The following is a 24,776-nucleotide window of genomic DNA, read 5'->3' as shown; positions in this document are numbered from 1 at the left end:
ATTGACTAAAGCTCGGAAGTGGACTAACAAAAAAAACATACATGATACATATCGATCGTACATTTTATTTTTGATTAATAAATTATCTAGCTAGGACTGTTACGTGATCTTTAATTAAATAACTTTATAACTGTTTAATAGAGTTAGAGATTATACGAAAGATATAATATATTACTCAGTGTTAAAAAAATAACTTAACTGTTTGGTTGTTGCATGCATGTGTATATACGTTGACATCTATCCGTACGCTTTATCTATGCTAGTGTGTTTCCTAGAGCTTTCACTTATTAGGCTTTGGGAGAGACATAGTGGCCAGAGATTATAAACTTGTTCAGTTTTTAGCTTTCAAATATTCAAGTCCCTTTTCACGTAAACATTACAACTTACAAACCCCACCAGAATCTTCATACATGTACTCGCTTAAAGAACTCAATAATATGGATCAGCATAAACTAAACCCTCAATAAATACATAAGAAGAAAAATAAAGACAGAGAAAAAGCATTCGTGTTAGGAATCTTATCTTGGACCCGAAGGATAATCGTTTTCTATGTGGGAAGTGGAATCACCGATGAGCCAAGCAGTGTTTGGTTGATTATAATTTTGGTAATTAAAATCTTGTCTGAACATTTCCTCCTTCTGCCACTCTTCCCATCTCTCAGCTAAACCATCTCCTTCAAGCATTCTCACAACTTCAGACATTTTGGGTCTTTCCATTGGTGAGCTCTGAGTACATAGCAAAGCCACTTGTATTAGCTTCTCCACTTCTTCGTCTATGTAATTACCCTGAAGATCAACATCTACTAGAGCTTCCAACTTCTTCTCTTTCAACAACCCTTTCACCTGTTTAATAGTACAAAACAAACACTTATAACTGACACGAATATAAGCAACTATACAAGTGGGAGGAAACACATAATATATAGATACCCAGTCTAGTAACATGACATCATCGTCATTGGCGAGGCGAGCAAGATCAAAAGCTCTTTGTCCAGTAATGAGCTCAAGAAGCATGACTCCATAACCAAACACATCTGTTTTCTCGGATGATTTTCCAGTGGAAAGATACTCAGGTGCTATATGACCAATCGTACCACGCACTGCGGTTGTTACATGTGTGTCTTTGTAGTCCATGAGTTTTGCAAGCCCAAAATCTCCGACCACGGCTTCAAAGTCTTCGTCCAACAATATATTTGCAGCTTTCACATCTCTATGAATGATCTTTGGGTCACAATGGTCATGTAAATATGCAAGCCCCCTTGCTGATCCTAACGCAATACCCTGTCTCTTTGGCCAATCAAGTGCTGGCTGGGACTCTGGACGGTCTAAGGACAAGATAAGAGAATAACACATTACTAGCAGATCAAAACGTATACAAGTGAAACAATTCTTACTAAATTGCATGCAACCCCCAAATTCTCAGAACCGATATCAAAATTGTTTATTTTTAAAAAATAATTCTTACTAAATTGCATAAAACCCTCAAAATCTCATAAACGTTCCAAAATTGTTTAAAATTTTAAATTAAAATTCTTACTAAATTGCATGTAACCTCAAAATCTCAGAACAGGTACCAAAATTGTTTAAATTTTTTAAAAATAATTCTTACTAAATTGCATAAAACCCTCAAAATCTCATAAACGTTCCAAAATTGTTTAAAATTTTAAATTAAAATTCTTACTAAATTGCATGTAACCTCAAAATCTCAGAACAGGTACCAAAATTGTTTAAATTTTTTAAATTAAAATTCTTACTAAATTGCATGTAACCTCCAAAATCTCATAACCGGTCCTAAACGAACTTTTAGGTATTTCCTTGCAGCAATTAGGAGGACAAGGAATAAGCTACAAGATGAGAGAGTTACCTCTTAAACAGGATGCAACACTTCCATTAGCCATGTAAGGATAAACAAGCAATCTCTCTGTTGGAGTCATGCAAAAACCACGGAGCCGAAGCAAGTTCCTATGAACAGCCATGCTAATCATCTCAACCTCGGTCTGGAACTGCAGTTCACCACCTTGGGTGCGCTCCTCTTTCAGTCTTTTAATCGCCACTAAAGTGCTATCAGCTAATCTTCCTTTATAAACTTTACCAAAACCACCTCTACCCAATATGTTCCTATTGCTGAAATTATCAGAAGCAACTTGTAGTTCACGCAATGAAAACCTCTTGAGTTGACCTAAATGAACCTCTGGGTCCTCTTCGGCTGTAACAAAAACAAAAACTCAGCCAAAGTAGTGTCAATGAGAAAAACAGGCTATGAAAGTTTCACTAACCTGGTACATCAAAGAAATGGTCCTGTGGCTTTTTCCTACGCCAGAGAGCAAGTGCAATGGCAGGAACAGCGAACAAAAGTGCAGCACCTGCAGCAACTCCTCCAGCAATTGCTCCAGTGATTCTATTACTCCCTGCAAGTATGATACGAACAACTTAGTCTTTGAATGTTTTTCTTAATAAGTAGACATAGACAAAACAAAAAAAAAACCTGCAGGTGATGGCGGTGTAGGAGAGATGGGAGGCGGCGGAGATGCAGGAAGTGGAGTCAAATTGGTGTTGGCAAAACTGCAGATATCTTTCAAATAATTAAACAACTGTTCTGACATGTCCACAAAGATTTAAAATTAGGAGAAAGAAACTAAACCTGATAGGTGTGAAAAGTGAAAAGGAACCATTAACAGGAATATCTCCAGTGAGAGGATTGTTTGAGAGATCCCTGCATTTCAAAATAAAGTTAATACCAAACAATAATCAGAAACATGAACACAAAGGTATTAGGGAGAGAGAGAGACAAAAGGTACACTCACAGAACTTGTAGCGACAAGACACCAGTCAAAGACCTTGGGATTTCTCCAGATAAGCTATTGTTATTAAGACGCCTAAACACCAATATCAAAAGACCATTAACAAGTAGGAATAGCTTTTCAAGGAAACTGAAGACAATAGTTAGGCTGCTTATTAAAAAAAATAGTAGTAAGAGAAGAGTGGGGGGTTGCATACAAGAAACGGAGTTTCTGTAGTCGGCCAAGAGATTTTGGGATGGGACCGCTTAGATTGTTCAAGTAAAGATCCAAGCTCACCAATTCCGTCAAGTTTCCAAGCTGCTCTGGGATTGTCCCAGTAATGTTATTGCTATAAAGCTCCCTGTATCATTACACTTTCTTCCATATTACAAAAGTTATAAAAGCTACTTCACCTAGATATCATGTTTAGGAAGAGATGAACTTACAAGTACTGCAAGTTTGGGAGCTGACCAAGCTGCATTACTAGCTGACCAGATAGATCCGCATTCCCAAGGTCACTGAGCAAAGAAGAATTCTTAATAGGCAACATTCTTGGCGCCAGAGACAGAAAGAAAGAAACTTACACACGTGTGACACTATTTTCACTATTGCAAGTAACATGAAACCATGTACAGGGAGTAACAAGTGTAGCATCCCAACTCTGGAGCACCTTGTTAGGGTCTGCTAAACTGTTCTTCAGTGCACTCAAAGCATCACCTGCGGTTTAAACCAAAAGAAAGAATCAAAAAACACTTTTCAAACCTTTGCAATCAATTAATTACACAACGTAATTCAAGTCAAATAGAAAACTCTGCTTATACAATAAATAATCGAAGAGAAGCAGACCTTCGGCGTTGCCAGCTACTCTGAGAACCAAATCGAAAACAAGAAGAAGCCACAAGAAGCTAGGTTTCATCATTCCTCGCAGATTAAAAACGAACCCTAGAACAACTCTCCTTCATAGAATCTCGAATCAATGACAAAAGCCCTTGACGCGTTTTCAACCGTTGACTATAATTTGAAGAGAAGACCAACCCAAATCGATAACCAAATAGTCTCTCAGAGCTATGTGTTTCCGATTTGAAAACGCCGAGATCGCTGACCGTTGACTACTAAACCGGAGGATTTAAGATTTGAGAGAAAACGAAACAAGGAAGATGATAGAAACAAGTTATTGGAAGAAGAACGAATAATTAAAAAAAAAAAAGAGATTATTACAAGAAAAAAAAAGTAAATGTGAAAGAAGACAAAGCCAAAGAGTTTTATACTTGTCTGAGTTGGTACAGTGAAATTAAAAATGACATTTAATGCAAAACGAGGAAAACGACAAAAGTTTTGATGACGTGGAGCATTTCAAGCTCTTTTTAGCTGGTCAAAGTCAAACGCGCACGACTTCAACTGGGGATGCTCATATGATGATAAGAAGCGTGATGGTGAATGGTGTGATACCATTCGTTATTAATTTATTTATCATTAATATCATAACATTTTGTTAAAGACATGTCTAGGTTTAAAGGGTGAGTCCAAATTGGCCCAGCTCAGTTTGTAGAGGCTCTTTTTGTTTTGTGGGCTCTAGATAAAACTAGTGTAGCTATTTGGATATTATCTAGAAATATCAAAAAATGAAACAAATAAAAAACTTAGATTTATAGTTTGCAAGTACAAATATCTGACAAGGAAAAAATGATATCTAAGAAAATAGACGCTTTGATCAAAAAAAAAAAAGAAAATAGACGCATATAAAACAAACTTAATATTGCACTGCTTACGTTTTTAGTGTATATATACATTTTAAAATACTGAAACAACAAAAATATGGTGTGCAAAGCTTAAGCTACGAATGGACGAAAAATAAATATTTTTTCTCTGTCTCCTGTGTGTGTCTAATGATATGAAGAAAGATAATTCAATCATAATTAAAAAAGACGTTTTACATGGTTTGGTTTGGGTAACATAGTATAACAAAGTATAGTTTTGTGAGTTTTTTGTTTGTAGATGACTAAAGTTTCTAGCTTTAAAAGATTAAGCAGTATATGTGATATGTCTCACTCAAATACTATTGAATTCATATAACTTGTGTAATTTTAATATTATGCTTTTTGCAAATTATATATTGTTTCACACAGTCGCAAAAACTATGTGATCAAATAACTAATATAGATTTTTGGTCTTAAGCACGTCCGTAAAGCCAGCTAGAAGAAAACGATTAATCCATTTCTCCAGAACCATGCAAATATGTGTGTACGTAGCTAGTGACGATCTTAATGTAACTAACGCATTATAAATATCATATAAAACATGCTTTCTAATACAAGCTCCCATTTAGATACACAAATTTCAAGCTTTACAAGTTCTAATACATTAATTAGCAATTTGGTAATATATAAAATTAGTAGACTTGCATATATCCTTGTGTATAAATACGCCCTATAATATGCAAATACAGATTTATTACATGAATCAGTACGAAAATCAAACCGTGCATTATACTAACGATACATGTTTGTGTATATACCAATTCAAGTGCATGTGATATACATCTATAAAGAGACACCTAATAAATGATATGTAATTATGTATACATGGATGGATGGAAAACGAGAGTTGTAACTGATTTTCATATGAGATTTTAAGGAAACAAAAGGCTGAAAATAATACCTAACCCTAACGATAGATACCCTTAAGATCACTGAATTGTGACATTATATCCTAAGAAAGTAATCCAACTCCAAGAAAATCAATGAAAGTAACATTTTTCTTCCCACCATTATCTCCCATGGATGGTCCATCTTCACTTATTGAGTTTTTCTTATGATCTGGTGTAGCTGCCTGAAATTCGTAATTGTGATGATCCACCAACTCTTTAGACTTTATTCTCTCAGGATAAATGTCTTTGTGTAAACTTGAGATAGATGATGATCCAAACTGACCATCTTTAGGTGCTGGAACAAAAGTGTAAGGCCAGAGACCGCGACTCTTGTCCTTTTGATACGTCCATAACCCAAACTGGGACCTATCTAGCCTTGTAAGACTAGAACTATGGCTCAAAATATTATGCCAACTTTGGTTGAACGTAGAAGTGGCCGTGGAAGAAGAGCTTTCACGTTTGCGTCTTGCCATGATGACATGGAAATGATTCTTGACAGCGTTATCCGTCCTCCCAGGGAATAATCGGGCAATGGATGCCCAACGATTCCCCTGGAACCGATGAGCTTGGAGAAGTCTCTCTTCTTCTTCCTCTGTGAAAGGTTTCTTGGTGATGTTTGGATCGAGTTGATTGTACCATCTCAATCTACAGCTTTTCCCTATGAATCGATACCACTCTCAATTATTTACAAAAACACATAGATCTACTAAAATTTTCATTAGAAAATACATATATGAAAAAGATGAAGATATGAATTTATTACCTGATCTTCCATAGAGATGTTGAGCAATGAAATTCCAGTTCTTGGGACCATATTGTTCCACGAGTTGCCGGAGATGATCGTCTTCGATAGGTCTCCAGTGACCTCTCTGACAACTTATTTGCTTATTGTCAAAACTATTGCTTCCTCTAGACATTTCCATGGATGCAATCTCTATCTCCACCTACATCAAACCGAGCAATTGTTGAGGAAAGATGAATAAGATAGATTAGTCTAAGGTGAAATGATAAAAATGATGAAAAATAAGACATAAGAAAGAAAAATAAAAGGAATATAAAAGAGAGGGTTGGTATTGGTTCTCTTCTCTTCTTTAGGGTTATAGATGATAAGTCACTTTTATTCTTTTTACAAGACACCCTCTCATTTTTATATAGTATGCTTATTATTCTCATCTCTAATGTATCTAATTTTTTTTTTTTTTTTTTTTTTGATATCCGTGGGGGATCCCAGGCGGTAAATCCAGACTAATCCCCACGAGACCTTCCATCCGGGCACGCACGGTTATAGGCGGAAAGGTGGCTAAGGCGACTCGAACCCAAGGCGGGCACTCCAGCTGGAGTTCCATTACCACTAGACCAAGAGCTCTTGGTAAAATGTATCTAATTTTCATAACAAATTTTTCGTTCTTATTATTTTTCCAAAATATGTTTTATTTGGTTGGATTCCATCTTATTCTTCTGATTACAAATAGCGGAATCATTCGTAGTTTCGAAGATGCAAGTAGCTTTAAATAGATTATAAAAAAACAAATCACATGCCTTATTAAAAAAAATTAAAAGTAAAAGAGGCTAACTTTAAAACTTTGAAGTTTTACCATAATTTTTTCTTCTTATCCACAACTCATACATACATGCACACAGATTTGAAACCGAGTTAGATGTCACATGTTGAGTGCCATCTTAAAAGATATACTCCCTCCGGATACGAATGTATGATGTTTCATCTTTTTATCTTGTATACAAATGTGTGATGTTTTGAGATATAATTAATGCATTTAGTTTTAAAATTTAAACATAAATTAAAAAGTTAAATTATGAATGGTGAAACTTTATTGATATAACCAAAAAGTAACCAGTAAAATAGTGTATTTATTGTTTCTTAAAATGTGTGTAAAACCTTAAACATCATACAATTAAATCCAGAGGGAGTATTGTTCTAGTATCTCACTTTGACCAAGTAAATGAGTATGGTCAAAATAGGGGGCACACAACTTTCTATAAATTCATGTATATATGTTAGTTTAATTATATAACCGTTTACAAAAGCTCATTAACTTTTCCAGCTTTCATTGCCTCTCTATGTATACTACAACTTTTTTGAGATTAGATGCTTCCATCTGGTATACCATTGCTTTCGGTATTTTGCTTATAGATAGTTTGATGTGTCTTTTGAGATGTTACGATTATAACATAATATATAGATAATTAAACACGTACGATGTTCAGATTCTCAATGTGGCATGATGCGGTCTGAACCAAGTTTGTATTTTGTGACGCATTGTGGACCCCAAGTTGAGAACCAGTGTATTTGTGAAATGTATGCGTTGTAATTCAGTAGAAACTGAAACTTCAGAGGCTCAGAGCTATGATATACTCACATGAATCTGAATCAGGATGATTTTACCGAGGGCCGCTTGTATTGGACACCTTACTGTAAGTGCGGATAAGTCAGAAATATAAAGCAAAAAGTAAAAGATACACTGAGTTTGTTACCGGGGTTCGTTTCCTACATCCTTGGGACCTCGTCCAGATTTCATTGATCACTAGAAAAAGAATGCAAATACATCATTATTTACTAACGTATACATCAGACACAAACCTCTTGATACGCCCTTTTCTAGATAGATATCTATGAAGATTAGAAATCAAGCACGCAGGCATAGATCCCATCCGGCCGCACCAGAGCTCACTGTATTCACACAGCTGCAATCTTTCCAGACCTCATCAATGAAACCTTCTTTGCTAAACTTCCCCTGAGTCAAGGCTTCAACCTACCACCTCTCGGAAGGTACATCACCATGTACTTCACTAAGTACGTCACCGAGTACTTCACCAAGTACGTCACTGAATACGTCAACACCAGATGCACACCACATATATCAACGAGCACGTCACACCAACGCACAGCTTGGTCACCACACCTCAACGGACACACCAAAATGCTTGATCACCCAAGCACACACAAAGCTCACAAGAGCTACACACAATGGCTAACTCTACCACACAAAGCGCCAACTCCAATGCCACCAAACTAAGTCCACATCAGACTCCATCGGACACTACGTCAGACCGTAGGTCAACACTCAACACTTCATGAAAATTCTCTCTCTCTTTTCACTCTGGGTGCTGTCTTTCTCATAAGGGCACGTCCCTCCTTATATATAAACCGTAGACTTGCTCTCCAAGTTCATTAAATGCACCTTAATGAACTTTCATTCCCATATAAGGAAACTTCATATTCCTCTCCAAGTAACACTTCTTCTCCAAGCAAAGTCTCTTTGCTTAATGGAAAACGTCATTTGTCAACAACAATATATTCTCTTTCCTTTTCTAATCTCCACTTACACACGCAATCACCTTAGACAATCTCCTTGTAAGAAACTTCTCCACTCGACGTCCTGCCGTACGTCTTGACACACCTTCTGATGTACATCATGAACTACATCAAAACCTCTCTGGAAATATCATCTACAATATCCCCCTTTTTGACTATGCATGTGAACTCAACAACCCAAGCATGAAGCAACATCTTCAATCTCCTCTTTTGAGTCACATCATGGTCAAAAACTACATGAAGATGATCGCTATCCTCCATATTGAGGATAAAAACTCATTCCACCATCTCCATAATGACCAAATATTCCATCAACATCATCACCTCCACGTGTAGACTCTGACACAGAAGATGACATAGATCATGCCGCAGACTTCTTCTCAGAACTAAGAATCCAGAGTAGTGAACGCCATAAAACTCTTCTTGAAAGGAAACTTGACTCTCTCCATCAATCTTGATGCAAACTCTGTCATACTTTCTGACGCAGTTTCTGTCACTCATCCTGATCTATTCGAACTAGTCGTAAACTCTACCGAGCCCCGCTCTGATACCAATTGTAAGTGCGGATGAGTCAAAATTATAGAGCAGAAAGTAAATGATACACTAAGTTTGTTAACGGGGTTCCTACAACCCTGGGACCTCGTCCAGATTTCATTGATCACTAGAACAATGATGTTGTTCACTTTACCCGATATCCGAAGCCACACCCGAACCCGATCCAAAAAACCCAAACCGAAATCCGAACCGAAGTAGCAAGATATCCGAACGGGTATTGAACTAGGAGAGATTGGATATCCGAACCCGAACGGGTAATATCCGAATCCGAATGGATATCCGAAGATAACCGAACATATGTATAATTAACCATATATTTCTAGTTTACATCTCTCATTTTATATAAAATATTTATATTGATACTACACATACTTTAAGTTCATATGATATACATAGAATTACGGAGAAAATGATTTGCTACTCACTTAAAATGCATGTCAAAATTTATATTTCAAGAATTAACAAAAAGTTACATCCAAAATTTAAAAACAATAACCAAATTAATGTCTATTTTAGTTTCAAAATGTTATGTCGAAATCTATTAACCATTCAATCTATTAAAAATAAAAAAATAGTTAAATGAAAGTTATATTTTTAAATACAAGAAATTTGAGATATGAAAAATTTAAATTATTTTTTAAAATCTAAATATCCGAACCCGATCAAAAATAACCAAACCCGAACTAAAAATATCTGAACCCGATCCGAAGTACAGAAATACCCGAACGGGTTCCATACCTCTATACCGAAATACCCGAAAATCCGAAATACCAGATCCGAACCCGAACGCCCACCCCTAGCATACACTGTTGTTTTCTTTTTGTGTGTTGGGTAATAATATGAGGTGGCCTGACTTAATAAACCGGTAAATCAGTTAAAATTTGTAACGGCATAGTCATAGTCATAGGTAGGCCTGCGGTTTCGACTTTTTTTCTTTTGGTTTATTTGGATCGTCTATTTTCGCTTTTGATTTGTTTGGTTCCACTATAATCTCACCGAACTGACAAAAAAAAATCCGGTTTGATTAATTTTGGTCTTTCAAATAATTATCCGAAACCAGCCAATTTTTTGTGGTTAAATTTGGTAAATTTTCAGGAAAGAATCAGTTAATTTTGTGGTAGGTTTCTATTTTTCGGTTAATTTAGTTTGGTTTTTGGTTAGTTTGATTGTTTTCGGTTCGAAGTTATTTTAAAAAATGCTTAATTTTGTTTGGAAAACCGGATTCAACCGACTACCGAACCAAATCAAAAACTGATTTTTTTTTCAAAACTTTACCGAACTCATAACCGGTTTTAAACTGAAAACCAAAAAATTTGGTTAGGTTTGGCTGGTTGGTTCGGGTGTAAATCCAAGGGCCACATAGTATACTTTGACAAACCAAAACAAGTGGTACGAAAACAAGAGTCTGTTAGACAAGTTTCAGACCTGACACAACTCATCTAGAAGAAGTAAACTAAAAACAAAGACAGGCCCGTGAACGTGGAGTAAATAAAAAGATAACGAGAATCTCAGGAACCACTTCCATGGAGTCTACACTCGCCGCTTTTTCAATCGTCTCGGCAACAACGACGGCCAGAACAGCTGGTCCTTCATTGCCTCTCATCACTATCTCTAACAGTCACAATTCCGGCGCCAGACACGTCCATACTCTATTGCTCGCTCGCCGTCTTGGTGGCTTGGGAGCTGCTGTTGTGCCGGTGAACCGACGCCGTTTGCAATGTTTTTCCAGCTCATCTCCGTCCTTCAGTGGCGGCGGTGCTGGATTCGGCGGGTATAGCGGCGGAAGCGGCGGTGGAGGCGGGGGAGGATCGGATAGTGGTGATTCAAAGTCGAAATTGGGTGCTGGAGCAGGTGATGGCGGCGTCTCTGTTCCGTCTTCAGACATCATTGTTCTCAATGTCGGAGTATGTTTACTCTCTCTCTCTCTCACTGTCTCTTTCTCTTAATGATTGATGATTATATATTCACTTAACTGTTATGTTTTACATCGAATGGTCTATGAATTGAAGGGGATGACATGTGGTGGTTGTTCAGCAAGTGTGAAGAAGATCCTGGAAAGCCAAGTAAGCCTTTAATAAGACCAAACTCGTGTTTTTATGGTCTGTAGAAAATGCTTGTCTGATTATTTTGATTCAGATAAGCTAAAACTTTTCTATGCTATATAGCCGCAAGTTGCTTCTGCTAGTGTTAACCTCACCACCGAGACAGCAATAGTGTGGCCTGTACCGGAAGCCAGAAGTGTAACTGATTGGCAGAAGACTTTAGGCGAGACCCTTGCTAATCATCTCACCAACTGTGGTTTTCAGTCCACTCCTCGAGGTGAGACGGTGCATCAGTCTCTGTTAATTCTAGGGATAAGGTTCATTTGGAATCAATCAGGATAGTCCAGAGATGAACATTTAGTTAGCTACTAAGATGACTGCATGATACAAAGATTAATACCAGTTGAACTATAGTATAGTCCTGTGAATTGGTTTAGCCTCTTATTAATTTTCTTTGGAAACATAGGGCCTTAATCAAGATTTATTTTTTCAATAATGCTAATTGATTGGAAGTGAAAAACACAAGTCTCATTATATTTTCGTGAATCCTTGGTTGGATAGAGGAAATTCCTGAAGATATTGCACCTTGACAGTATGAAAAATTTCGCCAGCAGCAATCACTAAAGATATGGTAATGTTCCGTGTGTGATAATTGTTAATTGCGGATTCGAGCAGCTGATTAAGTGTGTTAACTTACTTTTCCTTTTAACAGATGATTAAGAGCAATTGCTAGTGAGGAATGGATTGTGAACATAAGTTTCTGGTTCTTGTGGTAATTTGTTGTCGGTCTCCTTTGTGATATATTGGTTTATTGGTTATCATAAGGCCATGTATTTATCTTATGTTTTCCATTGATGTCATTCCTTCTCTGGACCAGACAGCATAATCTTGTTCTATAACAAAACAATTAGTGGTGTCACCTGAGGACCGTCTTTGTTATCTTATACTGTTGTTTGGTGTTTCTTTAGCTATCTTCTATTTTAAGAACATGGAAGAAGAGTACATATCAAAGATGGAGAAGAGAAAGCACTTGTTCAGGAGTGTCATAAGAGCAGTATATCCTCCACTTACATTTATCACCTATTGCACACCTACAGCTAAAGTGGTTTAATAAACGCTAATAACTAGATTAATTAAATTTGATGTTTTTAAATTAAAAAAAAGTTTGTATAGTTTGGTAAAGAAGCCAAACTTTTTGAGATATAAAATAGAGAGGTCTGGGGTGAAATAGGAGGAAAGACATTAGTATAGGGTGGAATATGGTGCCAACCCTTAAAATAGAGCACTCCCTACTCTTGTGCTCTCCACTGCTAACCAAAAAGATGTTACTAAAAAAACTATGGCATTAACGCCTTGTGCTATATAAACAAATCTATCGCCAGACCAAAACAATCACACCATAGATTTCATTACAAACCGTTGAAATAAGAAATGATGGGAAGTGGAGTGATAACCAGGGGCGGAGGCAGCTTAGTGGGTGGGGGGTCAGCTGACCCCACTTCTTTTTTGTACAAAAAAATTTTAGATAAAATTTGTATAATTTTTTTATTGACCCCATTAAAAAAATAAATTTGACCCCAGAAAAATAATTACAAAACATTAAAGACAAAATTTAATTACAACTAATATATTTTTATTTTTAAAACTTTGGATTTATATTAGTTTTAATCTTATTTTTCTATAATTACAAAACTTTAGTAAATCACTAAACATATTTTGTAATTTTAAACATTGTTAATGTTAGTTTAATATAGAAACATTAAAAATAAACAAACTTAAAAAAAAAAATTTTAAGCTATGAGTGAGTGTCGAATATATTTCTAGTTTTTTTTGGAGTAATACATTTGTAATTTTTTTTTGGTCATTTATACATTATGCTTTTGATTTTTTTTTGACCCCAGTACAAAAAATGTATGGCTCCGCCACTGGTGATAACTGTAATGGTTGTAGCAATAGCTTTCTTCATGATCGGTTCCGACAATGTCAACATGGCGAAAGCTCAGCTCTGTGGAGCTAATCTGTCGGGACTGGTGAACGAGTGTCAACGTTACGTTAGCAACGCCGGACCAAATTCTCCGCCGCCGTCTCGGTCCTGTTGTGCTCTGATCCGTCCTATAGATGTACCGTGTGGTTGTCGCTACGTTACTAGGGATGTTACGAACGATTTTGATATGGACAAATTGATTTACGTTGCTCGTTCTTGTGGCAAGAAGATTCCATCTGGCTATAAATGTGGAAGTAAGTACTATTTGAACCAAGTTTATTAACATACTATATTAATCTTATGATTCGTTTCTTATTTGTAACCGTATGTCATCATTTGGATTTGAATCTATTAGGTTACACCATTCCGGCGGCTTAGATATATGCCAATGGAACTTGAGTTTGCTATTAAAAAAACTAGGATAAAGACCCCCGCAGTTTGCGGGGAAAAGACGTCAAAATTTTAAATACAATTAAAAATAAAAATTATATAAAATATTTGAAATGAAAATGATGACACATAAAAAGGTTTAATTTATATTTAATCTTTTTAATTACTGTTAAACCTAATATATATTAAAGGATACATAATCGCCAAATAAGATAAAATTAATTTGTTCTATTGCGATGTTTGAAAAGAACCACTAATTTATTATAAATTTGGGCACCAAAATTAAAATACTAATTTTGCTAGAATATGGTGCCTTTAATAAGATGTTTCAAGTATAAAATTTTAGTGGATTTGTAATTTCGTAATGAACTAACATCATAGAGAAAAACTACACAGCTGATCTGGATTCTGGTGTATCCAAAAATAATTGTAAATAAGACTAAATGAATATATGCAATTTTGAAATAATTAAGAATTTTACGATCAACTGTATAAATATTATCTTATAATATTTAAGGCATTTTACAGTAATACTTAAAGTTCAAATTTTACATAACATACCAACATAAGGATGAACATATTAATTTAGTGAGCAGTCAATATTGGTATAAAATACAAACATTGATAATGACTGAATTGTGCATGAGTGGATGTCAAAACAAAATTGTACGTTGATAATGACTGAATTGTCTTAAACATATTTGTTGAAAGTAGAATGTAAATCATATCTTATACATCTATTAACATTTTTTTTTCATATATAACCATCTAGTAAATATGCTTTTCTGAAACACACAATAGCAACAATCGGGTAAAAATGAGATTAAAACTTTCTCAATATTTTTTTTGGTAAAATTTTCAAATAACTGGACATTATAATATTTAAATGAGAATATGTCATACAAATTGAAAAAAAATAGAGTTGAAAAGATAAAATAATTGCAATATTTCTTGTAAGAATCTGTTACAAAGCTAATGTATAATTGGAGTATATAATATTTATAATTAATGGTAATGAAAGAAATTATAATGAAAATTGCATCGCTAAAGTCATTTATAATGATTATATGATTAAGAAAGATCTTATGATAAAAAAGCTTGTGTAGGAATTAATATCTATCAATTTTTTACGTTTAAAAAAATAGTATTGGCAAAACTGAATGAAAGCTTTAATAGCAATGTTCATCTAAATGTTGATTGACCACAAATATATTTTTCTATACCAATTCATAAGATATTGACTTTTTCTTTTCATTATTTTTAGTGAAAACAATGTGACGCGTATTAGAATATACCTTTTCAACATAATTCAATACATTTAAGATATGTAATACAATCTTCACCGCTCATTAGTGTTTTTTTTCGCTTGATTTTTATTGACACCATTTTTATTGGTTTGTTACAAATATTTTAGATGATAAAGTAAGAAATTAAAATTTACAGAAAACGAATAACACGAGAGGAGAGAGAGTTCGTCACCAAAAAGATGCATTTCAATTCACGTCCTCCTACACAATCCCAACCAGCCAAATTCTCTCGAAATCATGGAAAAGTATTATATATTAATTTTTTAAAAAATGTAGAACAATTATATTGTAAAAAACTTGAGAACAGTATTTTAATAAAAGTACTTTGATCTTAAAATTATTATAAAATATATTTTGTGTCTAATATTTTTCATTTCATAATGAATAATATAGTTAAAACAATAAATTTTGATAACTTAAATTGTGAATGTAAAATGTAGAAAAATAAAATTATAGAAAACCCATTTCTGAATTTAGAGGAAAATTAAGATCTAATCATTTATTTTAAAATCGTAACTTATTTCATTAAAAAGTTTGTTCACTTACATAATGTACCTGCTTAAATTTGAACTATGGATTTGGAAAAACAAACAAAATAAAGTAATATATTTAAGATAATTTTCACACTTTCTAAACACAAAGAAGATATTGTATATGTTGCTGGATACTTTAATCTTTTTTTGTGCACCGGAAACTTTAATCTTACATGAAATGTTGTTTATCAATACATACTGTTAAGGAAAATTTTAATACAGAATTAAAATGCTAATTTCACTGCACTTATTTTAAGTGCTATTGAAATGAAACCAATATTCGATTTACACAAAGGAGGTTTATAAAAGAAAGCTGGTTGGATGGAAAACATAAAACATTACAAATTTAAAATTAAATATTAAATATATTTTGTGCTGCTAAACAAAGAAATAAATTGTTAACATTTGTAATTTCAAGATCGAAGTAAGAAATGTGTAAACCAAGAAATATCCATTCAAATTAAAATGTGAGATAGTCTAAATTTCGTTTGTACGACGAATACTGATTTCCATTTCACGGCCAGCGACGACACCTTTGAAAAGACATGTGTCAAAAGTTGCTACTTTGATAAATAAGTGGTTGTTAACAAAAATTAGATGCAACTGACTTAAAACAAAGAAAATAAACTGTATGATGTGTTTTTTTGTGTGTTTTTGATTTTTCTTTCAAAAATATTTCGTTAAGAATATTGAACATATATAAATTTTAGGTTTCTATAACATTTTTGTTTGTCTCTAACCAACAATTAAATATGTTTGTGTGGGATAATATACATAAAATCTCTTATGAATGTTTTTATATCCTCTTGGAAATTTTAAGCACGTATCCAAAACAGGCAGTTGCAAATAGGCATGGAGAAAACAATGTAAATTCACAATTCTTAACTATTCCAATTATGATGCCATTGGATTTTTCTGAGTTTAAAACGTGATACCTATGCCGACTTAAATATTCCAATGGAAAACCATGGCCTCCGAAAAGAAACACCACCAGAGACACTCTCCAACCGAGAGACACAGCGTTTGATCAACCCATGACTATCATATGACTGTTGGATTTTAATTTTTTTTCTTCAACTCATTTTTCACAGTTACGCGCCGCCCTTTCATATCTCATGGGTTGACATGGTTATAACTCGGAGCACCGCCTAGGCCAACCGAATGACCGATCATCACCTTCTCTTGCAGCGCTGACTCGGCCGATTTTACGTCAACTCGGCTGCGTTTTTAAACACTTGTTTCCATAACGAAAACTGTGGGACATTAAAAATGAAAGGGAGTAAGAACAATGGCATGACAAAGTGACAAAGAAACAATATATAAATTTGTTAAGAAATTTTCTTTTGGAAGGGTTGTGTCTTTTGGTACGCGGTTGTGTCTTTTGGTACAAGAAGAAGGGGTTGTGTCTTTTGAAAAGCGATGATTCGAAAACGAAACGCTAAGAGCACCGTTTAGATTACTGATGACATCATATATTTAAATGAAACTAAAACTTGACCATTAGATTGTTATAAAAAAGAAATTCTTACCGTTCGATTTAACTTTTATTTTCCTATAAAAAATGCTTAGTAAGATGTATTATTTTTGAATAATGACGATAATGATTGCGATGACAGGATTTGGGTCTTGTAATAAGTTTATGTAAATCAAAATGTAGGTCATGGTTGGAAGGGTAATAAGATGGTAATAGTTTGTGTGCATTCAGTCAGATCATTATAGCGCCGTTATGTTTTTGCTTACGGAGAAGTAAGAAACAAAATTCTGAATTATATATCTCATTCCCTAGAAAGTATTCCAGTTACAATTACTTAACTTGGAGTTTTGTTCGATCATCTACCATCAAAGTCCCAAAAATAAGATTAAATGACTAGTGGCTTGATACTTTGAGAAATTTTTTGTAACGATCCGACCTTCCACGGCTAATGGGCCACGCACGTCTGTTCTCTCGGTACGTGGGCTTCATCCCATTCCAGCGGGTGGTGCATTAATATTTCCAAAACTCGAAATTATTGTTTACTGATCTTGTAATCACCATATGACATTTTTCCGTGCTTTGGCATCACTCGCACGGTATTTTGAATCACTTTCCGATAGATCACCTATTTTTCCATTACTTAACGGATGTGTGACGGAAAAATATAAGTAAACTTTGGTGACATATCATATATTACAATTCGGGATACTGCTGGATTCAAAAATAAAACTAAACCAAACCAGATGTATCTTAGAGACACGTACACTTTCATGATGACACTACGCGCAAGATCAACCACTCCATTATATAAGTTGGAACCTCATTCAGAAACTGCCACGAAAAATTCCCACCAACAACAACACAACGCACCATAACTTGATATCATATTTGACAATTAAATGAAGATAACAATTAAAATAGAGCACTCCCTCCCCTTGTGCTCTCCACTATTAACCAAAAGTATGTTCCTACAAAACTAAGCAGAGCATTAACGTTATGCTATATATACAAATCTATCGTCAGACCAAACATTCACAACATAGATTTCATTACAAACCGTTGACAAAGAGAAACAACAACACACAATAAAGATGGCAAGTGGAAGGATAATTATCATGGTTGTAGCAATAGCTTTCTTCATGATCGGTTCCGACAATGTCAACGTGGCGACAGCTCAGTTCTGTGGAGCTAACGTGTCGGGACTGATGAATGAGTGTCAACGCTACGTCAGCAACGCCGGACCAAATTCTCCGCCGCCGTCTCGGTCTTGTTGTGCTCTAATCCGTCCTATCGACGTACCCTGTGCTTGCCGCTACGTTTCAAGGGATGTTACAAACTATATTGATATGGATAAAGTTGTTTACGTTGCTCGTTCTTGTGGCAAGAAGATTCCATCTGGTTATAAATGTGGAAGTAAGTAGCCTTTTATCTTTCTTTAATACTTTTATTATTTGTAACCGTATGTCATCATTTGAATTTGAATCTATTAGGTTACACCATTCCGGCGGCTTAGTTGAAGACGAAGGATATATACCAACAGAACTTGGATTTGCTATAAAAAAAATAATAAGATGTATCAATGTTTGAATAATGACGAGAAATGATTGTGATGTCAGGATTTGTGTCTTGTAATAAGTTTATGTAAATCAAAATGGAGGCCATGGTTGGAAGATAATAAGACGGTAAGAGTTTGTGAGCATTGAAATCAGATCATTAAAGTGTGTTTTTGTTTTTGATTCATAAGGAAAACTGAAAAACAAAAGACCGATCTAGATAGGTTAAGAAGAAAAAAGACTGAATTAGCTGACTAATTTTCTATATGTATTCCAATTATTAATTACTACTTAACGTTGAGCCCTGTTCGATCAATTACCATCAAAGACCCAAAATAAGGTTAAATATAATGACTGGTTAGTGAAAAAAAAAAAATATATAATGACTGGTTCGTGACTTTGTCCTTACTTCTATAGAAGTTAACATTGAGATAGTGACGTTTAGTTCGACTCGCTTCTGTCATGTGTTTCTATCAAAGTGGTAATTGTTGCGAAAAAAAAATGTGAGGTTTTTTTTAAAATACTATACATATGGTCTGATTTTTTTTTTAACGCTGATTTATTAGGATATTACAATTATAAGAAAAATTACATAGACGGTTCGACAACCGATAATACTATCCGCCCTATGAAGATCTACATCTAATTGCATCACCGTAATCGTCCTATGAAGATCTACATCTAATTGCATCACCGTAATCGTCCTATGAAGATCCACGCTTGACCGGGTTTACTTGTACTATATATGTTGAAGATTCCTTGTAAGTTTTTCTTCCGTAATCTACATAATTGTTTAATAAATTTTTTTCTCCGGAAATTAAAATCTGGATCTGGTGTAAAAACCATAAATATGGTCTGATTAGTATAACAAAAAAAGGTATCACGTTATGATATAAAAATTTAGAAAATGATTTTTTTATAAGAAAAAATCACGGTGAAGTATTTTCACTTTTCTCAAATCTTTATACTCGAGGCATAAGTATAAAACGTCGAGTTTTGACCTATTTATTTACGGCCTATTTCACTAGAAACGTATTTGTGTTCCTTATTTATTTATACAGGTGCTTTTGGTTATTTATTATTTTGTTTCCTTGTCCAGCACGTTTTAGAATTTTATTTTATTTTGCTTTTAGGTCTTTTAAGAGCTCTCTATCTATATATATATATATAGGCTTTCCCTTGGTGCGATTTGATTCTTCTTGTAAAAAAATCAAAAGATGGTGTTCTTCTCGATTCCGAACGAGAAGACCTTATCGATCAACGTGAACCCTAATTCAACCACAATCTCCGCCTTCTCACAATTGATTCACCAACGCACTCATCTTCCTCAATCCCTCATTCGTTACTCCCTCTCTCTCCGAAACGCTAACCTTCACGACGATTCCGATGTTACGTTATCGGATCTTGGATTCGGTTCTTCCTCTACGGTATATCTCCACATCCCTCTACTCGGCGGCGGAGCAAGACTCGATTTCCTCGACTCAAAGCCTCCGGCGAACTACGTCGCAGGTTTGGGCCGTGGAGCTACCGGATTCACAACGCGATCCGATATCGGATCTGCTCGTATAGCCGCTGGTGCGCCAGGGAAGTCGAGAAACGAAGCTGAAGAGGAGGAGAGTCAGAGTCATCACAAGTTTGATGAATTCGAAGGGAACGACGCCGGATTGTTCGCGGATTCCGTATACGACGAGGAGGACAAGGAAGCTGATGCGATATGGGAAGCTATTGATTCGAGAAGGAAAGATTTTAAAGAAGAAGTCGAGAATTACAGAGCTTCGAATCCGAAAATCTGCGAGCAGTTTACGGATTTGAAGAGGAAGCTAGATACAGTGTCTGCTGAAGAATGGGATAGTATCCCGGAAACTGCGAATTACTCGCGTCAGAAGAAGAAGAAGAAGAGGTTCGAGAGCTTTGTGCCTGTTCCTGATTCGGTTATTTTGGATAAGGCCTTGGATTTGACTGCTGTAGGTGAAGGAAGAGGCACATTGTTGTCTTTGAAGCTTGATAAGTTGTCTGATTCTTTTTCGGGGAAAGCCTCTGTTGATCCGAAAGGATACTTGACGGAGCTGAAGAATCTTGAAGTGGAGGTTGCTGATGTGTTTCATATCAATAGAAGTCGAGTTTTGTTAAAGAGTGTAACGATGTCGAACCCGAAGAATCCTAACGGCTGGATTGCTGCTGCTAGGCTGGAAGAGAGGGCGGGGAAGTTGAAAGTCGCCAGGGTTCAGATTCAGAGAGGATGTGACGAGTGTCCGAAAGAGGAGGATGTTTGGATTGAAGCTTGTAGATTGGCTAAACCAGAGGAGAAGAAAGCGGTGGTTGCGAGAGGAGTTAAGCAGATACCGAACTCTGTGAAGCTATGGTTAGAGGCTTCGGAGCTGGAGGAGGAGAAGAAGAGTTTAGTGTTGCGGAGAGGTTTGGAGAATGTTCCGGATTCGGTTAGGTTATGGAAGACTCTTGTTGATATGGTTAATGAAGAAGATGCGATTGTTTTGCTTCATAGAGCTGTGGAGTGTTGTCCTTTGGATGTAGAACTGTGGTTAGCACTTGCGAGGCTTGAAACGTATGAGAATACGAAGAAACTGTTGAATAAAGCGAGGATAAAGCTTCCTAGAGAGCGCGGGATTTGGATTACTGCAGCTAAGGTGGAGGAAGCTAATGGGAACACCGATAAAGTGGGAACGATTATCGAGAAAGGTTTGAAGGCTTTGCAGAGTGAAGGCGTTGTTATTAACCGGGAAACCTGGATAGAAGAAGCTGAGGCCTGTGAGAGAACCGGAGCTGTTGCGACGTGCAAGGCGATTATTGAGAATGTTATTGGTTTTAACGTTGAGGAACAAGATAGGAAGAGAACTTGGGTTGCTGATGCAGAGGAATGTGAGAAGAGAAGTTCTATAGAGACCGCAAGAGCGATTTACGCGCATTCTCTTACTGTTTTCTTGACTAAGAAGAGTATTTGGATTCATGCGGCAGATCTTGAGAGAAGCCATGGGAGTAGAGAGTCTCTTGACGCAGTGTTGCGTAAAGCTGTGTTGTACTTGCCTCAAGTTGAGGCTCTTTGGCTAATGGGTGCTAAAGAGAAGTGGCTAGCTGGAGATGTTTCCGGGGCTCGGGTTATTTTACAAGAAGCTAATGCCGCGATTCCAAACTCTGAGGAAATCTGGCTTGCTGCTTTCAAGCTTGAGTTTGAGAATAAAGAAATTGAAAGAGCGAGGATGATTTTGGGGAAAGCAAGAGAAAGAGGAGGAACCGGGAGAGTATGGATGAAATCAGCGGTTTTCGAGAGGGAATTAGGCAACGTCGAAGAAGAGAAACGATTGCTCGAACAAGGCGTGAAGCGGTTCCCGAAGTTCTTTAAGCTTTGGTTAATGCTTGGACAGCTCGAAGAAAGGCTTAACCATCTAGTACTAGCCAAGAGAGTTTATTCGTCTGGTTTGAATCATTGTCCTCAGTGTATACCATTGTGTCTCTCACTAGCTGATCTTGAAGAGAAGAAACTGAACGGACTCAACAAAGCTAGAGTCATTCTCACAAACGCTAGAAAAAAGTATCCGAAAGAAGACGAGCTTTGGTTAGCCGCGATTCGTATTGAACTCAGACATGGAAATAAGAAAGAAGCAGAGAGGTTAATGTCAAAGGCACTTCAAGAGCTTCCCAAAAGTGGTATCCTCTTAGCAACTGATATTCAAATGGCTCCGCAGTGTCCTCTCCCGAAGATCAAGATCAAGGATGCGTTAAAGAAGAATTGTGTTAAAGAAGCGTATGTTACTGCATCGGTTGCTAAAATCTTTTGGAGAGCAAAGAAAGTGGATAAAGCTAGAAAATATTTTGAACGTACCGTGAAACTTAACCCGGATAACGGAGATTTTTGGGCGCTGTATTACAAATTCGAGGTTCAACATGGCTCCGAGGAAAAGCAAAAGGAGGTTTTGAACAGATGTGTGGTCTCTGAGCCAAAGCATGGTGAGAAATGGCAAGCTGTTTCCAAAGCTTTGGAGAATTCACACCAAAGTGTTGAAGTTATCTTGAAGAAAGTTTCTATTGCATTGAACAGGGAAGACCATATATTAACTTAAACTACTTCAAGCTTTTTTCGTTCTTCTCCAACTTGATGATTAAAACCCTTACTTGTTGTCTTTGCAGGCTTTATCAGGTTTTAAACTCCTTGATGTTTTGCAATCTTTATCAGGTTTTTCTTTTTGAATAAATATTCAACTTATTTTGATCAACATTGAATTTGCCTGTATAAGTTTAACTATGTCATTAGTTTTATATGATTTTGAATTCACTACGGTCTACGAGACCTTCTACTGCGATGACACTATTTACTTTGGGGATGTATTAAGTGTGAAATTTAAAGTGGTTTTTATTAAAACAATAACTTTTTTAACAACAAAATTTATGTTAAAATGTATTTATATTTTTTTAAAATTCAAAATTATTGATGTTCAAAAAATGTACTTTAAATTTACGGGATATTCAAAATATTTTAAATAATGGATTTGAGAAGATTATAATGAAGTATTTTAAAAGAGTCTTTTAGGTAAACTCATGCTCAAAAACTCAGACGAGGCGGCTGCCTGGCCGAAGATTATACGTGCGGCGGCCAGTAAATCAGCCCTATTTAGTTATTAAATAGGGTTGTGAATAAAACTTCTTTTTCGTTTCATTTGATATTAAAAATGGGTTTACTTTAGTTAGATCTATAAAGATCCGAAAGATTTGAGGAAGAAAGCGGTGAAAAAGATGTAAGTGATTAAGAAAAAGAAAGGAGGTTTACTGGAAAATTGCAGCGTCAAGGAAGAAGAAGATTATAAAATTACGGATTTACCACACACGCATAACTTATCCAATTAAACTCCAACTTTTTTCTTTTAATTTGATAAGCCTGTACCGTCCGTCTGACTCACGCATACAAATTGGTTAAAACATAAAAAATCTAAATTTCGTAGTTATATGTATGAGATTTTGAAGTGATTTAAAAAAATCATTGCAATTTTTTAGTGCAACTAAAATCATCTTAAATACATAATTCAATACGCCACTTTGTTTTAAATTTTTAATTCATGTTTTTATCATCTAATTCATCCATACTATTAAAACAGAAACACTTTTTATTTACTTACAAATAGTATAGGTTAGACCTTTTAATTTATTAAGTTTTTATTGTTTTGCATATAATAAATTTTGTTATTATTAAATATACAGATAATCTTAACATATTATTTAAATATTTTTCAAACTAAAATCAAAAGATATTATTGAGTATCGTTTATAATATTGCATTTTAACAATATCTTTAATATATTTTTTATTTCAAAATATAGATATTTATTGTTTTAATATTTATTTTAAATAATGAAATTTTTAATTATTTTTAATTTTATTACATATGAATATTAATTCATTTTGATTTATCGAATAAGAAATAAAATTTCTATAATATATATATATATATACATAATTCATTTCATTAATAAATTATTACAGTAAATCATATATATAAGATAACTTAATCAATTTACTGACTGGTTTATAAGTTATAAATTGAAATAATTACATATACATAATAATAACATATATTCATACAGTCTCCAACATATTTCAATTTATTAATGCAAAATATTAAAATAAATATTTTAAATAATCAATAATTTTATATTCAATATAATATTAAATTAGAATATCAAAATATAATTTAATATAATTGAATTTGATAAATACAATACTAAATTTAGTTGACATTAATATTATTTGTTTATATGGTATATTAAATTATGTATTATGATTTACAATTATAGTTACTTGCAACTATTTCATAAAATGTTAAAAAATTATCAAGTATGAGACGGATTGAACGCCATATAATTAATTTATATTATAATAATATTGAATTAGTATTATAATGAAATAAAAGTTTTACAAATATAAAAAATAATTTCATATTATAAGCACAAATAATATTAGGATATAATACATCAGTTTTGGTTCTAATTTGTATCACATCATAAAACCCAAAAAATAATCATATATCATTCGGATTCAGGTTATATTATATTACTATGGTTAGCGGATTATATCCAAAGTTAATCCAAAATTTAAAAGCAAAAGATAATAAGTAAATACTTATTTATATACTATAGGATATTTAAGATACTTATTTAAAATTTAAATACTT

The 24,776-nt window shown here is 34.7% G+C and overlaps 6 protein-coding genes across 7 annotated transcripts; 4 read left to right on the top strand and 2 right to left on the bottom strand.

Annotated features, from left to right (window-relative positions):
- Nucleotides 1-317: 317 nt before the first annotated feature.
- LOC106361098 (BRASSINOSTEROID INSENSITIVE 1-associated receptor kinase 1) lies at nt 318-4,010 on the bottom strand. The gene is made up of 11 exons (XM_013800797.3): nt 3,626-4,010; nt 3,364-3,496; nt 3,226-3,297; nt 2,997-3,140; nt 2,804-2,875; nt 2,641-2,712; nt 2,485-2,561; nt 2,276-2,407; nt 1,864-2,205; nt 930-1,324; nt 318-842 (listed from the first exon to the last, which is right to left on the bottom strand). The coding sequence occupies exons 1-11, from the start codon at nt 3,696-3,698 to the stop codon at nt 519-521; spliced, it is 1,836 nt and encodes a 611-aa protein (XP_013656251.2). The 5' UTR covers nt 3,699-4,010; the 3' UTR covers nt 318-518.
- A 1,203-nt stretch (nt 4,011-5,213) lies between these two features.
- Nucleotides 5,214-6,550, bottom strand: LOC106358976 (transcription factor MYB54). Its single transcript, XM_013798749.3, has 2 exons — nt 6,190-6,550; nt 5,214-6,084 (listed from the first exon to the last, which is right to left on the bottom strand). The coding sequence occupies exons 1-2, from the start codon at nt 6,347-6,349 to the stop codon at nt 5,489-5,491; spliced, it is 756 nt and encodes a 251-aa protein (XP_013654203.1). The 5' UTR covers nt 6,350-6,550; the 3' UTR covers nt 5,214-5,488.
- A 4,166-nt stretch (nt 6,551-10,716) lies between these two features.
- Nucleotides 10,717-12,320, top strand: LOC106361097 (copper-transporting ATPase PAA1, chloroplastic). Of its 2 annotated transcripts, XM_013800796.3 has the most exons (5): nt 10,718-11,219; nt 11,325-11,378; nt 11,481-11,634; nt 11,919-11,988; nt 12,070-12,320. In XM_013800796.3, the coding sequence occupies exons 1-4, from the start codon at nt 10,839-10,841 to the stop codon at nt 11,945-11,947; spliced, it is 618 nt and encodes a 205-aa protein (XP_013656250.1). In that variant the 5' UTR covers nt 10,718-10,838; the 3' UTR covers nt 11,948-11,988; nt 12,070-12,320. The 2 variants fall into 2 exon arrangements, with proteins under 2 accessions (XP_048606373.1, XP_013656250.1); XM_048750416.1 differs by lacking the exon at nt 11,919-11,988 and having other exon boundaries at nt 10,717-11,219.
- A 189-nt stretch (nt 12,321-12,509) lies between these two features.
- LOC106360340 lies at nt 12,510-13,719 on the top strand. The gene is made up of 2 exons (XM_013799923.2): nt 12,510-13,595; nt 13,697-13,719. The coding sequence occupies exons 1-2, from the start codon at nt 13,271-13,273 to the stop codon at nt 13,717-13,719; spliced, it is 348 nt and encodes a 115-aa protein (XP_013655377.1). The 5' UTR covers nt 12,510-13,270.
- Nucleotides 13,720-17,990: 4,271 nt separating this feature from the next.
- Nucleotides 17,991-18,744, top strand: LOC106359782. The gene is made up of 2 exons (XM_013799418.3): nt 17,991-18,458; nt 18,536-18,744. Exons 1-2 carry the CDS (start codon nt 18,137-18,139, stop codon nt 18,556-18,558), a joined length of 345 nt encoding a protein of 114 aa, XP_013654872.1. The 5' UTR covers nt 17,991-18,136; the 3' UTR covers nt 18,559-18,744.
- Nucleotides 18,745-18,949: 205 nt separating this feature from the next.
- On the top strand, nt 18,950-23,945 carry LOC106359781 (protein STABILIZED1-like). The gene has a single exon (XM_013799416.3). It carries the CDS (start codon nt 19,816-19,818, stop codon nt 22,672-22,674), a length of 2,859 nt encoding a protein of 952 aa, XP_013654870.2. The 5' UTR covers nt 18,950-19,815; the 3' UTR covers nt 22,675-23,945.
- Nucleotides 23,946-24,776: the final 831 nt, after the last annotated feature.

This window comes from Brassica napus, chromosome C3 (genome assembly GCF_020379485.1).
Source record: "Brassica napus cultivar Da-Ae chromosome C3, Da-Ae, whole genome shotgun sequence".
Taxonomy (NCBI): domain Eukaryota; kingdom Viridiplantae; phylum Streptophyta; class Magnoliopsida; order Brassicales; family Brassicaceae; genus Brassica; species Brassica napus.
Note: the sequence above shows the minus strand (reverse complement) of the source record. Positions and strands in the feature narration are given on the sequence as shown.